At 38.8% G+C, this 13,720-nt stretch overlaps 1 protein-coding gene across 2 annotated transcripts in view; it reads left to right on the forward strand.

Annotated features, from left to right (window-relative positions):
* Positions 1 to 13,720, forward strand: part of NAA50 (N(alpha)-acetyltransferase 50, NatE catalytic subunit) — an 18,826-nt gene extending 5,106 nt beyond the window's left edge. Inside the window, exons 2-5 of one of the 2 annotated variants that reach the window (XM_026054265.1) lie at positions 8,978 to 9,114; positions 9,553 to 9,672; positions 10,953 to 11,019; positions 13,462 to 13,720. In XM_026054265.1, coding sequence (XP_025910050.1) covers positions 8,978 to 9,114; positions 9,553 to 9,672; positions 10,953 to 11,019; positions 13,462 to 13,642 — 505 coding nt within the window. In that variant the 3' untranslated portion in view covers positions 13,643 to 13,720. The remainder of the gene's footprint in view (positions 1 to 8,977; positions 9,115 to 9,552; positions 9,673 to 10,952; positions 11,020 to 13,461) is intronic. The other variant, XM_026054266.1, reaches the window with a different exon arrangement.

Here is a 13,720-nt window from a genome sequence, read left to right on the forward strand (position 1 = left end):
TTTTTTTTTTTTTTTTTTTTTTTTTTTTTTTTTTTTTTTTCCTCCTCTCTCTCTTCTCCTTTACACAGAAGGGAAGATAGGAAAAGATGTCAGAAGTCAGTTCTTAGTCTGTTTGGGAATTAGTAAAGAAAAGTGCAGGCCATCTTGTATCGCTTCTTCTCTAAGCAAAGTAGGCAATGTCAGGATTTTTCTCTCTTTCCTACTGAAAGACAAGAAGAGAAGTGACCTCTTGTGTTGTTTCTGGCAATTTTGGAGGAGCAAAAACTTCTCAAAGAGCGAGATATTTGAAGTGGGGAAGGAGAGGGAAGAACAAAATGGTCTATGCATACAAGATTTGCTGATTATTCAAAGACCTGAAAACATAAAGGAATGGAAATGAGGCAACTTGTATATTTGCATCAAAGAATGCATGTTGAATTAATTTATGAGAAGAAGGAAATGAAGTGAGAGCTCATTTAAAAAAATAGGGAATCAGAAACGTTTTCACAATAGGATGACTGTAACCGAGATATCCAGCTGAGTTTTCATGGATGCAGAGTAACTTTTTGGTTGGATTCAAAATGTCTTGCAGTATGGTGAGAACATGTTGCACAAAATGCTTCCTGAGCTCACTTGACCCTCCTCTCCCAGGATGCATTTGTTTTTGGTCCTTATCCGACCTGAATCTGAATCCCTGAAAAAGTTCCCCATTTTCATTACTTGACTGTTATATACCACTCTTGTGAGAGTATAGGGAGAGATAAAAGGCTTGGGGCAATTTCTTCAGCATGGATTTTCTTGCCTGTATAGTTCACCTATAAGACTGAAATTTTTGATTAAGTAGCTCTTTAACACAGATTTTCATTCAAGAGGAATTCATGCTTCTTGAAGATTGGGGAAAGAGAAAAACAGTCTGTTGTGCATTATAACTTAGGTGTTTCTAATATTTGCTGCTTTAGACATAATGAAGGTAGGCACATAAAACTGTTACCTCATTCTGTTATATAAAGAATATACTGTGAAAACATAATACAGAATTTAAAAAACCTCAAAAAACAATTCATAATATGGACATAATTCCTGCTTTGTTTTCTTTACTGATGTGGTATATACACCAACACTTGTGAAGAAAAGTTTTCAGTGATTGATAGAAATACCTCATGTGAAGCAGGTAAATGTCTTTCTCCTGATAAGTCTATTCTGTCATGAAAAGCTTGCTGCATTATGCAAGTACAAGAAATGGCTTTGAGCCTGCTGAGCTATGTGGTTTTAAGTATATATGATGCTTTGTGAACCCAGAATCAGGTCTGTTTTGAATTTGACTTCTGCTCTTGCATGAAGATCATCAAGTAATCAAGGGCTTCATGAACATTAATTAGTGAAGACTCATGACTTCCTGAGAGGGAAATAGAGACTGTAATTTTCATATTCAGGCACACTGAGGTGTGTAAAGGGATAGAAATTTGTAAATAGTCTCTTGGAGTATCACTTTGGGCTAATTCAAACTTAAGTACTTTTATTTAGATTGTAGTCACGTTTCTAAATCTGAGTGTTCTTGGGAGCGTAAGTGACTTGCAAGGAAAAATGCTTAGGCTAGTATTGCAGAGTTAAGATTTCTGACAACTTTTTACCTGCTGCATGATCACAATCAAGTTGTTTCCTCTTCCACCTTACTTAAGTGCTGCACTTGCCTCTTATAAGGCACTTTGAAGAAATGAAATGTTAAAGGCTTCTAAGCTCTGTATGTGCAGTTATTCTGTTCTAGGTCAGCTGTGATTTATTTCTGAACATCTCAGAATTTGAAAATTCTGTCAGCTGACCATGTCAATTCCTGTTCTGTTATTTGTATCCAGCTGTACAAGGATATGTAGAATGATATATGTAGAGTGATAAACTTTTTATTTTCTTTATATATTCTTGTTTTTTCTGTCACTTGTTGAAATGACCTCTCTCTAGTGCTCTCCCTACTTGTCTCTGGATCTGACTTGCATATTCAGACAGCTGTATTTTTTCTGTAAATGTATTGCTACTTTAGATTTAGGGTGACTTAGTTTCAGTATTTTGAGGATTTTGTAAGTTTTTCTTTTTGTTTCTGAGATGAGAATGGAATATAGATTTGCAGTCCAGTAAATCCCTCAAAGAACAGGTTTGAGTTGGAAAAAATCCAAACTTTATCACAACTTAGATTCTTGCAAGTGAAGACCAGCCAGTGTTCTGTAAAATGATGGGTCTTTCTAGGTTGAAGCCAAGTGGCTTGACCAAGTACAGTGAGGAAATCTAGGTTGTCAATTATTCTGTCCTTATACAGGAGAGAGACAAATGAAGGTCGAAATTCTTTTGTGGCCAGGACATTTGTTGGCAAAACCCATTCACATCAAGATCCTCTTGAACTCAGGGCTTTGCATTTATCTTCCATTAATTCAGATTCTAAAACTACTTGGCTGTCTTGGATACCTCACTTTGCAAGTTTGCAATGCAGCACACAGGTGAGGGGGTAACTACTAACAGAGTATCAGGTGTCACACAAATCCTTTCAGTAGTAAGTGAGACTAAAAGAAATTAGGGGCTTACAAGTGAATTTTGAAGGTTTTTTTTTTAAGACTTGTATACATCCTTCTCATTCTCTGACAAGTGAAGCAGAGATGTTCAGTCTGCAGATCTAGATAATTGAAATCATACTGGTCTGCCCACAAGAACTAGACCAACTTGTGCACCCAGCAGGACAGCTCATCTGTGGGGGTTTTGTTGGTGGTGGGTTTTTTGGGGGGAAAGGAGGTGGCAGTGGGGGTGCGCTTTGGAGTTGACCCCTAAGTAAAGCCATGCCTTCTAGCTCCATAGCTTTTCTAGCTCTGATTTGGTTTTATTTTATGGAAGTGGATTATCCTGTCTAGACTCTTTAAGTTGGAAGCCAAAATAGAAGCAGTAAAGCTAGTTGGCTGTGTAGTGGGTGACAGACTCTACTCTCAAGTCCTCTAGTTTAAAGCGTTTTTTTTTTTTTCCCCCCTGTGCTCCCTCTTCAGACTGTTCTGTAATACCTCAAATGAATTTTGCAAATTGCAGATACATTGCTGCTAAATTTAGACACCAGATTCTTTAAATAAGTCTAAGCCAAGCTATCAATTACAGAGAGATCTGTTTCAGTCAGTCACTTCCCTCTAGGGAGAGACATGAACTGATTATTTGGATGAGGCTGAGGTTCTTACAGTATTAAGAAACTTGTATTTTTCCCTTTTTCTCCTTAGTGTTGACTCTGAAGTTGTATTCAAAGCTTGATATTCCCTATGACTGTTTTTTTTCCTCTTGCCTGTAACTTTGTAAATTCACTTTTTGAGCTATTGTTTCATATACAGTTTCTCCTTTAGTGTACCTCAAAAGGCAAAATATAGTGATAGTGTAAACAGACAGTAAGGTCTCATTTAACCTGTGTTACTTTCATCAGTCTAATTTTAAGCTATTGTAGGAAAAACAGTGCATTGAAATCACAGCTGTTTAGTAGGCTGCAAATAGAGGAGTGCAGTTACAGTAGATTGGGTTGCATATGGTCCTATGAAAAGCTTTTTTTTTTTTCTTTTTTTTTCTTGGCAAGTCCTTGGAGGATTTGGGGGCGTGATATACAAGAGCTGGTCATTAATGTTGGTCTTCTGGGCATGCATCTATTTTTAGTAACTACTACATGTCACCTCACTAATTCCCGCTTCCACTCTGCTTTCATGAATCCCTCTTCACTTCCACTCTTAGATAGTTGACCAGTACTGTCATACACTTTTAAAGAGGATCTGCCTTAACTAGAAACAAGTTCACTTCAGTAGTGAAGTCTGTTCAGCTTAGTTACTGAGCCATCGGCATCTTGCAGCTGTGAAAAAAGCAAATGTAGTCCTAGAATGTGTCAGGAAAGATGTTTCCAGTAGAGACAGGGAAAAGTTGCTGCTTCTGTACAAGGGAATAAGATGTGCTTAGGGTTCTGTGAGCAGTTCTGTTATACTGTGCTGAAGAAAAAACAATTTAAATCTGAAGGAGCTCAGAGAAGAGCTTGCATGCAAATGGTAGACACCAGGAGCCTATCTTACAGAGAGAGACTAAAAGCTTGACGTTAAAAGAAAGGTGCATGAGGGCATGACAGCTCTCTGAAAAGAGGTTTTAAAAAAAAGGATATATTGGTGCATACTGACTACTGAACCTAATGGGAGAACAGAGCGTATGTATTCATTTAGGATGGAATTCAGAAGAAAGTTTAACTGTGAGAAAAACAGTGGCTTGGGTACAGCCTTGAAAACGAAGAAATCTAAGAAGCTAGTGTTCTACCTAGAAAGGGTATAGATTTGTTGGGTATTATGCTAATAGGCCTAATAAAATGAGCCAAGAGTCCCATGTTCTTCCATGTTAAAAGCAATACTATGGGAGAAACTTGAAGTGATGGACTTGGTCAAGAACTTTTGACACCTAAAATGAATACAGTTGACTGTTGCTTCCTCATGAGAGGCTATTTAAGATGTTGGATACTAGTACTAAATGTGCATATTCTTAAAGCTGTTACTGGAATAATAGAATAAAATACTCTCCTAAGGTGTCCATTTTGAGTGCATCAGGCTCTTTAAACAACTTTGTATATGTGATTTACTTTTTTTTCCTTCTCTTTTACATCAGTAAAGGATAAATATTTTTGACACTATCTATACTGAATTAGAATACACAGGGCTGGCCTAAACAGAGTTTGACTGATGCAGATGTATGTTATTATTCTGGCTAAGAGGTAGTTTGAGAAAATACCTCTGCTTTTAACAAACATCTTCCAAAAATGCAAAACTTGTTGTTATTAGTCCCTGGAAAACGGAGTGGCCATTTTATGCTCTTTGTTATAGGAGCTATGTATGCTTTGTCTTGGATTTTTGTAGTCTGGAACAACTTTCAGTCCTTTGATTCAAAGAGGGAATTCTCACTGTGTGTGGATAGAGCACAAAAGCATCTAGACACTGATTGATCCCTCTGCTCCTTTTGCGTGTCACTTCCAGAAGCAACTTAAATAGGGGTAGGCTCAGTTCTGCTCTTGGCATTTTTTTTCTCTTCCTTATGCAGCAGAAGGCTGTGTGGCAAACACAATCAGGGGACTGATGGGTATTAATTTGGTTTTAATTTGGAGTTGGTTCACCACATGGTTGAGCAAACCTTTGTGCCAGCAAGAGGGTGGAAATGAGCAGCTCAAGGACACCAAGAGTGCTGCTTTCAGCAGCAGTTCCTGCTTTCCCTTGTTTTTGATTGGAGGCCATATGGCACTTTTGCTGCCCTGTCCTTAGGCAGAATGAAGTCTCATGATGCTAATCTTCCTTTCCACGTGCTCATTTTTAGTCATTATTGATGTATGTGTAATGGATGGGGGAGGGAGGGAAGTGGGAGAGGGAAAGAAGAGAAAGAGGGAGAAGATGGAGGAGAGGGAAAGGGAGGGATGGGGAAGGGAAGAGAGGAGAGGGAAAGAAGGGGAGGGAGAAAGAGGGGAGGGGGATGTGGGGAGAGGGGGAGAGGTGGAAAGGAGTGAGGGAAGAGGGGGAAGGGTAGAAAAGGAGGAGAGGGAGGAAAGAGGGGAAGGGAGGAGAGGGGAATGGGAGGCAAGAGGTGGAAGGGGGAAGAGAGGGGAAGGGGGGAAAGGAGGGAAGGGAAGGAAGAAGTGGAAAGAGGTGAAAGGGGAGAGGGGGAAGGGGGAGGGTGGAAAGGAGAGAGGAGGGAGGGAGAAGAGGGAGAGAAGGGGGATGGGGAGGAAAAGAGAGAGAAGAGATGAGAAATGGAGTGAGAAAGTGAGAGAGATGGAGCAAGCAAAGGAAAGAGACAAAGAGGTGGGGCAAGAGAGAAAGGGAGATGGGTGAGAAAGAAAGGGAAAGAGATGTGAGAGAGGGAAAGAGAGAAAGATGAAGTGTGAAGGAGAAAGGGGTAGAGAGAAAGATGGTGCAAGAAAGAGAAGAAAAGAGATGGAGAATGAGAAAGAGGAGGAGAAGGAGTAGGTAGGAGAAGGAGGGGCAAGAGAGGCCAAGAAGGGGAGGAAAGAGACAGGGAATCCAGAAATTCTAGGAATTAGTTTCAAAGGGAGGTGGCTGAAAGGTGCTGTTAAGCTCTATTTTGTTTTATTTTCTCTGTTGTGATGCCAAGTTGAGAGATAATGTCTTGGCTCAGTAGCTCTTAGAAGCTGCAGACTGTCCTGTGTGGTTTTGTTTCTTTTGGTTTTTTTTCCCCTCTTTTTAAATATATTTTCTTATTCTTTTTCATCTGAAACAGTCTTGGTAAAGATTCAGCTTCTTGGCAGCCCTTGATAATGTCTCCTTGTTTTGCTGTCTTTTCATTAAAATATTTTGGCCCACTTTCTTCTAATGCCTGATTTTTCACTTCATTGGTGACTAACTAGTTTTAAAGTATATACGTGTGTGGGTGCACAGAAGCTGACAATTGTTAGTGTCAGGGATTCTCGCTAAAGCGCAGAGAGAGGCTTGCTGCGTAACAATTTTACCACAGGCTCGGGAGTTCGATAAAGCAAGGAAGCTTCAGTGATATACTGAAGCTTGATTTTTTTGCAAATATAATGATGTTCTCCCTAGTGCCCAAAGGTTTATTAAATGTTTTAAACAGAAGAGGTGGGCTTTTAAGAAACGAGTGCAAGTGTGAGTTTTTTCTCTACTCTTACTGGCTTCCTAGTCTGCAGCTAATTTGATCTAATTGGAAGCTGAGACCTGCTCCTTTGGGTGTCCTGTCTGATGTACACTGCAGCAAAAAAGGCTGTGGCCACTTCTCCCTGCTCTGACTATGGGATTATTAAGATGCTCTACTCTGGCACAACTCTCTTTCCAGGCACAAGCCCATGTGCTTCAATTTTGTTATAGCTGGAAATTTTAGAATTGCATCCTATTTGCTGCGTACGCATCCCATATGCAGGCATACTGTGCCTCCATATCTTCACATAGCTGAGATGCAAGCAAATGGAGAATATTGCTGTTTCTGCTTTGGTTGAGATTGCTAATGAAGAACGTACTGCTTGTCGGTCATGGTCACTCTCAAGAGAATGTCATATACCTAAAAGGACTAGGCAGACTGGAGGGACTGATAGTTTAGAATTTCTCTCTGCAGTTGGGGTAAGGTTGACCTATGCAGCATGGTATGGGAAGATTAGGAACTGCCTGCAACTACCCAAACTGGTATGAGATGCCTGATACCAAAGAGCTTCTTTTTAAGAGTTATATGGGAAATATATGATAAAATGTTAAGACAGCGAAGTCAGAAAAGATCAATATTCCAATACCCTCCATTAATTTTAAGTAGTTAGAGTACTCAGCTGGAATACATTAATGTAATGGAGAGGTACAAGATTATCAATGCTCCTTTAATTGAGGCTAGATCCTAGCTGCAAACTGCAATCTTCTGCAGGGCTCACTAGGTAGAGTCTACTATCTTGTGTCATGTAGAAGAATGGGCACTGCTGATCTTTGATATGTAAGGCTGAAGCAGCTTTGCAGAAATGAAGATTAGTTCTTTCTGTGAAAGAAAAGTGGAAAGCAGGTGTAAGGGCAAGTTATGCTTCTTGAAATAAGCCATTAAGCTTCCATCGCTTTTGCTTGTGTGGAGCTGTACACTGTTGCAGTACAATGCCTAGAAAGTCTTTGTATATTTATACCTTTCCCTGATGATGTGATTAACTAAAATTGATATGATAACTAGATGGTTAATTGATTATGTTTGACATGTAATTATGGTCAATTAATAAAATAGATCTCAGTGTTATTTAGTACAGTTTCGAAAACTAAAAATTATTGAGTATTATCTCTTCTTTGTTTCACTAGATCGTATAAGCTAATCTGTGTTGTTTTTTCCTAGACATCAGCATATTTGGAAAACGTGACTAAGCACAAAAAACATTAGAGGTGGAAAGCAGCTACTGCATGTTGTCAGACCTTGCCTTACAAGTATTTTATAAAACTGTCTTTTTGAGAACATAAATGTGGAATAAAAGGAAAGCAAATGGTAGCTGTAACAATTGTTTGGGCAGAAAACAATCTGTCTATCTATATGTACTAGGTAAAGCAAGGCTACAGACAAACCTGGAATTGTGGATGTTTATAGCTCAGTATGCCCTGTATTTGTACCTGTCTTCATGCAATGATGACCATTTGGAGAAAAGTTTTGATTAGCTAGTAACTACTTACATTTTTCATGTTGTTGTCAGTCTTTGGTTAGTCTGCCATCATGGGGTATTTTTCTATAGCCAGGAAGTTATATGGATAACACAAACATTTTTACTTGTCTTTTTTTTCCTGGATATATAGTATCTCTTCAGGATTTTTGTTTGTTTGCTTTTCGGAGATGCTTGATATGTTTCATTTCAATATAGTTCAGCACTACCATTTTGCCATGGCTATTCTCCTCTCGGTCAATATTAAGAATGACTCCAAAGATTATTGTAATCGAGCACGTATCACCTTGACAGTGTAGTGCTCGATTGTGCACAATGCTTGCTTTTTAGTGGCAGGTGTCTAGTAATGACTTGCATCTAAGCATAAGTCTTATTTTATACAGTGATAAAAAGAAAGCTGTCTTTAAAGTATAGGTTGAGAAGTTTTATATTCTTGGTCTCTGTTCTAGCTGTGTGACTTTCCCCATCTTTTTTTTTCTGTGGTCTTAGTGATCTGCGAGAAAATTCAGGCGACAGAACCAAAGTCAGTACTCCTACTGAGATGAATATTCTCTTGAATGTTCTTGTGTCTCTTGCCCAATAAAGCCACAGATGTGGTTTTCATTTCATATTATATTTCAGTGTCAAGTGTGGCCTGAAAAACTTCTGAGTGTATAGTACTGATTATAAATTGCGTTTTGTAATTAAAGCAGCCACCAGCAAAAGTTAGCTGTGTGCTAGACATTGAAATGATAGGGCAGTTGTAGATGTATAAATAAATAAAATATAACTTTTTTTATATTGAAAAGAACAAAAGAGTGTATTGGATATTAAGCATGTTTTGATTTGTTCCAGTAGCCGGATCGAGCTGGGAGACGTGACTCCACACAACATTAAGCAGCTGAAGCGGCTAAATCAAGTCATTTTTCCTGTCAGCTACAATGACAAGTTCTACAAGGATGTCCTGGAGGTTGGCGAACTAGCCAAATTAGGTACAAATATTCTTGCCAGTAACTGTGGGCTGTGGTGGCTTTAAGCTTATCAGTGCAATCCTGTATAGGTTCATCTGTTTTAATTAATGAAAAATAACTGTTTGGGAACTCCAAGAAAGAGCTGCAGTCCTAAGCTTTAAATGCTTTTTAAAGTGTTGTTTCCATTTTACTGGAAATCCATCTGTTTTCTGTTACAACAGATGTGTGCTACCAGCTTGCATCCTGAAGTCATTGCTAGTTATTTTGAACTCTGGTAAGCCAATTGGTCTGTCAGAGCATCATTAGAAACTTCACTCAAAATTCATAGATTGTGGCTGGTACAGAAGAATTGACAATGGGGAGGGAGAGAGGATCAAGGGCACAAATGATAGAGTTGTAAATGCATGCAATTTGAGACTTGGGACTAGTAATACTTTGTTGTTTATTTTTCCCTGGCAGCCTATTTCAATGATATTGCAGTGGGAGCAGTGTGCTGTAGGGTGGATCACTCTCAGAATCAGAAGAGACTGTATATCATGACACTTGGATGCCTGGCACCTTACCGAAGGCTAGGGATAGGTAAGGAAGAGCTCTTTCCTATCTGGAGTTATCAAAAAACCTCATTGTTTTGCACCCTTTTCAGTGCTCTTTCAAAATTTGGGGATATTTTGAGCAAGGGAGAACTTTGAAGACACTTTTTTTTTTTTGCTTTGTTTGTTTGTTTTTGTTTGTTTATTTATTTTGAGTGAGCGGTGAGGAAGATATTTTTGGGGAAAGCATGAGTTGATAGGTTTGTGTTTTCCTGCCTGTACCAGAAGTGGACTCTTTTGTAGAACTTTAAGGATTCAATGTATTCTTTTACTTACATTATCAGCCTGTGATGTAAAATACTTTGCTTTTATAGATGCAAACATTAAAGCACAAAAATATAAATTAATTTGTCAGAGATATGTAGCCAGCGCACAACACAAAAAAAAAAAAACATGGATATCCATAATCAGGTCGTATTCTAACCCTTCCAAAATGTTGTTGTTCTATTTTTTATTTATTTTAGCTTTCTAGTACTACTAATTAATGGTGCTCACAAGTGGTACCTATTTTATGCCTGTATGTGTACTAATGTGTAACTTTTTCATTGTGGTAAATCCATAGGATAAATCAATAACCGGTACCTCACAGTAATCCATTTGCTTTGGACAAACTGGAAATAAAATTTAACTTTATTACTTTTACAATTGCCCTAATCAGAAAAAGTTAACAATATTGTCACTGATTCTCTATTTTGTTTTGACCGTATCATGAGCTGTGCTTGAGACTTTAAAGCTAACTGCATTTTTCCCTCAAAGAAACAAAAGTTAATTTTTGTGAACAGTCAGAAAGATGGGAAGTCGAGATGGATGGTATTTGATTTGCCTTTGTTTCAATAAACTTCCATTCTGCATGTATGAGAATGCAAAGATCATATATTATTTAGAGAATTGGTTTATTGAAATCAGAATTATTTTAAAACCTTTTCAAGAGATTTTACAAAGAAAAAAGCTGCTCAAAATACCTTTCTTTTAAACTTAAAGGTATCTCCTGCTTCCAGTGATGATTTTGCAAGGTGTTTTCCTTGCAGCTAATATTTTTGCAGTTCCACCTTGCTGGCAGATTTTGATATTCACGGATGATATCTTCAAACTATTTATTTTTTCTTTGATTTTGGAGCATAGTTCAAATGCTCCGACAACACATTCTCAGTCATTTTAGCCTACCTACTGTTACCTGCCTCTGCTCAAGAAAGCACTTAGGAAGTGTGTACTTCCTAGTGTACCTAGGTGCACTTCTGGTTTTGTTAAGTATCTGTTTTACCTTTGCAGGAACTAAAATGTTGAATCATGTCTTAAACATCTGTGAAAAAGATGGCACTTTTGACAACATCTATCTGTAAGTAAATGACTTACTCTTGTGCATATTGGGAGAGATAGCAGAGGCATATTTGGGAGCAAAGGGAGGAGAACACTAAAGCATTATAGCATCAGTTTCAATGGGGTCCTGGATGGAAAAAAAAACCATCTTGTCTAGTAAGTGCTGTAGGGAAGCCAAAGATGGCATTCTGAGCTTGTGGTGCGTTGCTGAGAAAGCTAAGAGTTTACTTTCTTTATAAAGGCTTTTGTAAAGCTGCTGAGTTTGAAAGCAGTTTAATTACAAATGAATGATCAATAGCAGGATCATATAGCACATCATATTTTAAATATTTTATTCTTTTTTTAAAAAACTTTACAACAAAGAAAAATGTTCTCCACAAAGTGGAAAATGCTGCAAGTCTTTTATCCAGTTTTGTTGCATTTGCTGTCTGGCTTTCATGACTCTAATATGTAGGTCAAATGACATTTGTTTGCAAACACATGTGAAACTCTAGATTCACATGCAGGCTTGACTGCTTATTCCTGTTCTTAACGTTGTACCAGGTTGGCTATTTGTGCAGCAACACAATAAACTGGGTCGGTGACCTGATCCAGTTGGGAAAATGGGTTTTGTGTTCTGGTTCTCTTTTAAATCCACTGTATGGCTGTGTGAGCACTTGGGGTAATGCAGCTATGAGAGCAAGCACTAGGGGAAAGGACAGAGCTGCTTAAAAAGGCACTGCCATCCTAATAGATCCCTATGGAACAAACTCTAGCAGGAAATCCATAGCAACTAAAGCTGATGCAAGTGAGAAAAGCCACAGCTTTGCTTCTTCTCTCTGCTGGTTTCATTCTTATGCCTTTTCCAGTACACTGATGCCTATGACTGCCTAGTGAGCTGGATGAGGTTTGGGCCAGGTCTTACCTCTCAGCCAGGTTTCTTACTTATTCCCCTCTCTACAAGCAGGATATACTGGTATAGAGAGGCCCACAACAGCTGTGACTTCGATGAATTTATGTTACCATGGAACTGTATCCAGAGCTCTGAACTTTATAAGATGCTTAGTGAGGAGCATTTCATACCCTGCTATCACTAAGCAGAGTGACTTGCTCCTTAAGGTTAGCCCTGTTCTGGCAGGGAGGTGAAAAATCTTCCACATTCCGAAGAGTTTGGTTGTTGGTGGTGGGGTGTGGGTGGGTGTGTGTGTGTGTGTTTTTTTTTTTTTTTTTTTTGCTTTTGCATGGTACTGTGTGCACAGCGGAAGAATCATTTGCTGTTTTTAATGCAAAAACCAAGTCCTACGTAGTCTTTTCTTTCCATCACCAGAGTAAGATTCTAGTGTGATGTTCAGTAGCTCCCAGAATTAGGCATAACCAAATTTGTTAGCACCTTGCTGGTTTTATTGCTGGTTTTTATTGCTGGTTTTATTTGTGATCTACATACTGAACATAATATGCTACTTAGGCATGTTTTTTGATATCACTGGCTAAATTTGTCATCACCATGAAGTTCCCTTTTAGATATTTGCTCTTTATAGGGCTTAATATTAAGGCTTCATATTAAGATTTTCTTCTTGTTATTTTTCTGCTCGTGCTTCTAGAACTGCTTTGGTTCTGTGATTATGCAGCATGTTGTCACGACAAAGTGATTCATAAGCTCGCATACAGTGCCCCCATAGCTTTATGGGAAGAGGAAGGGAAAGCAGCAATGAGCATAGAGCTAAAATCATGTCAAACAGCCCATTAAAACCTTCAGCAATGTGTTGCTTAGAGATCAACACTTAGACTAGAGTTTATGGGTCTTCTGAGGAGTATTACTACAAGAAGTTAAAAATTAACTCTACAGTGAAAGTAGGTTATGTATTTCCATAAAATATCTGTGATTTTTAAGAAAAGTTGAAATTACTGAGCTTGTAATACTTCAGTTTTTTTGCTATGTACGCTCACAGAACCACAGAGTGGTTGAGGTTGGCGGGGACCTCTAGAGATCATCTGGTCCAACAGCCCTGCTCCAGCAGGGACACCAACAGCACGGGGCACAGGGCGGCATCCAGGCAGGTTTTGAAGACCTCCAGAGAAGGAGACTCCACAACCTCCCTGGGCAGCCTGTTCCAGGGCTCTGTTACCCTCATAGTAAAGTTCTTCCTCACTTGGAGATGAAACTTCCTGTGTTTCAACTTACACCCATTTCCCCTTGTGCATTCCTTGAAACAGCTTCACAGAAAGAAATACTTGCCATTTCTTCTCAGAACAATTGCCAAAGGCCATCTGGAAACTGTGTTAGTGCACGCTTAAATTGAGAAGACCTAAATTTCCAGTCCTGAAGTGTTAAAGCTACACCATTGTTCCTCTCTCTGTTTAGTTGTCTCTTCTTCATATCCTGTTTATATTCTTTATCCTTTAACGATCGTGAATGTGGAGACAGCATATTATACCACCGAAAATTCTGATATCTGTGTCTCTCTCCTCCTTTCTGTCCCAGGCATGTCCAGATCAGCAATGAGTCAGCAATTGACTTCTACAGAAAGTTTGGCTTTGAGATCATTGAGACGAAGAAAAATTACTACAAGAGGATAGAACCAGCAGATGCTCATGTGCTGCAGAAAAACCTCAAAGCCACTTGTCTTGGCCAGAATGCAGATGTGCAAAAGACCGACAACTGAACAAAATCCCAACGAACACTTTCTTGCACTTGCTTGTCGCCAAATAAGGAAAGAGAGGCCTGTTGTTTTTGGTTTTTT

Source organism: Nothoprocta perdicaria, unplaced genomic scaffold (assembly GCF_003342845.1).
Source record: "Nothoprocta perdicaria isolate Ctin4 unplaced genomic scaffold, notPer1 scaffold_120, whole genome shotgun sequence".
In the NCBI taxonomy this organism is placed as follows: Eukaryota; Metazoa; Chordata; class Aves; order Tinamiformes; family Tinamidae; genus Nothoprocta; species Nothoprocta perdicaria.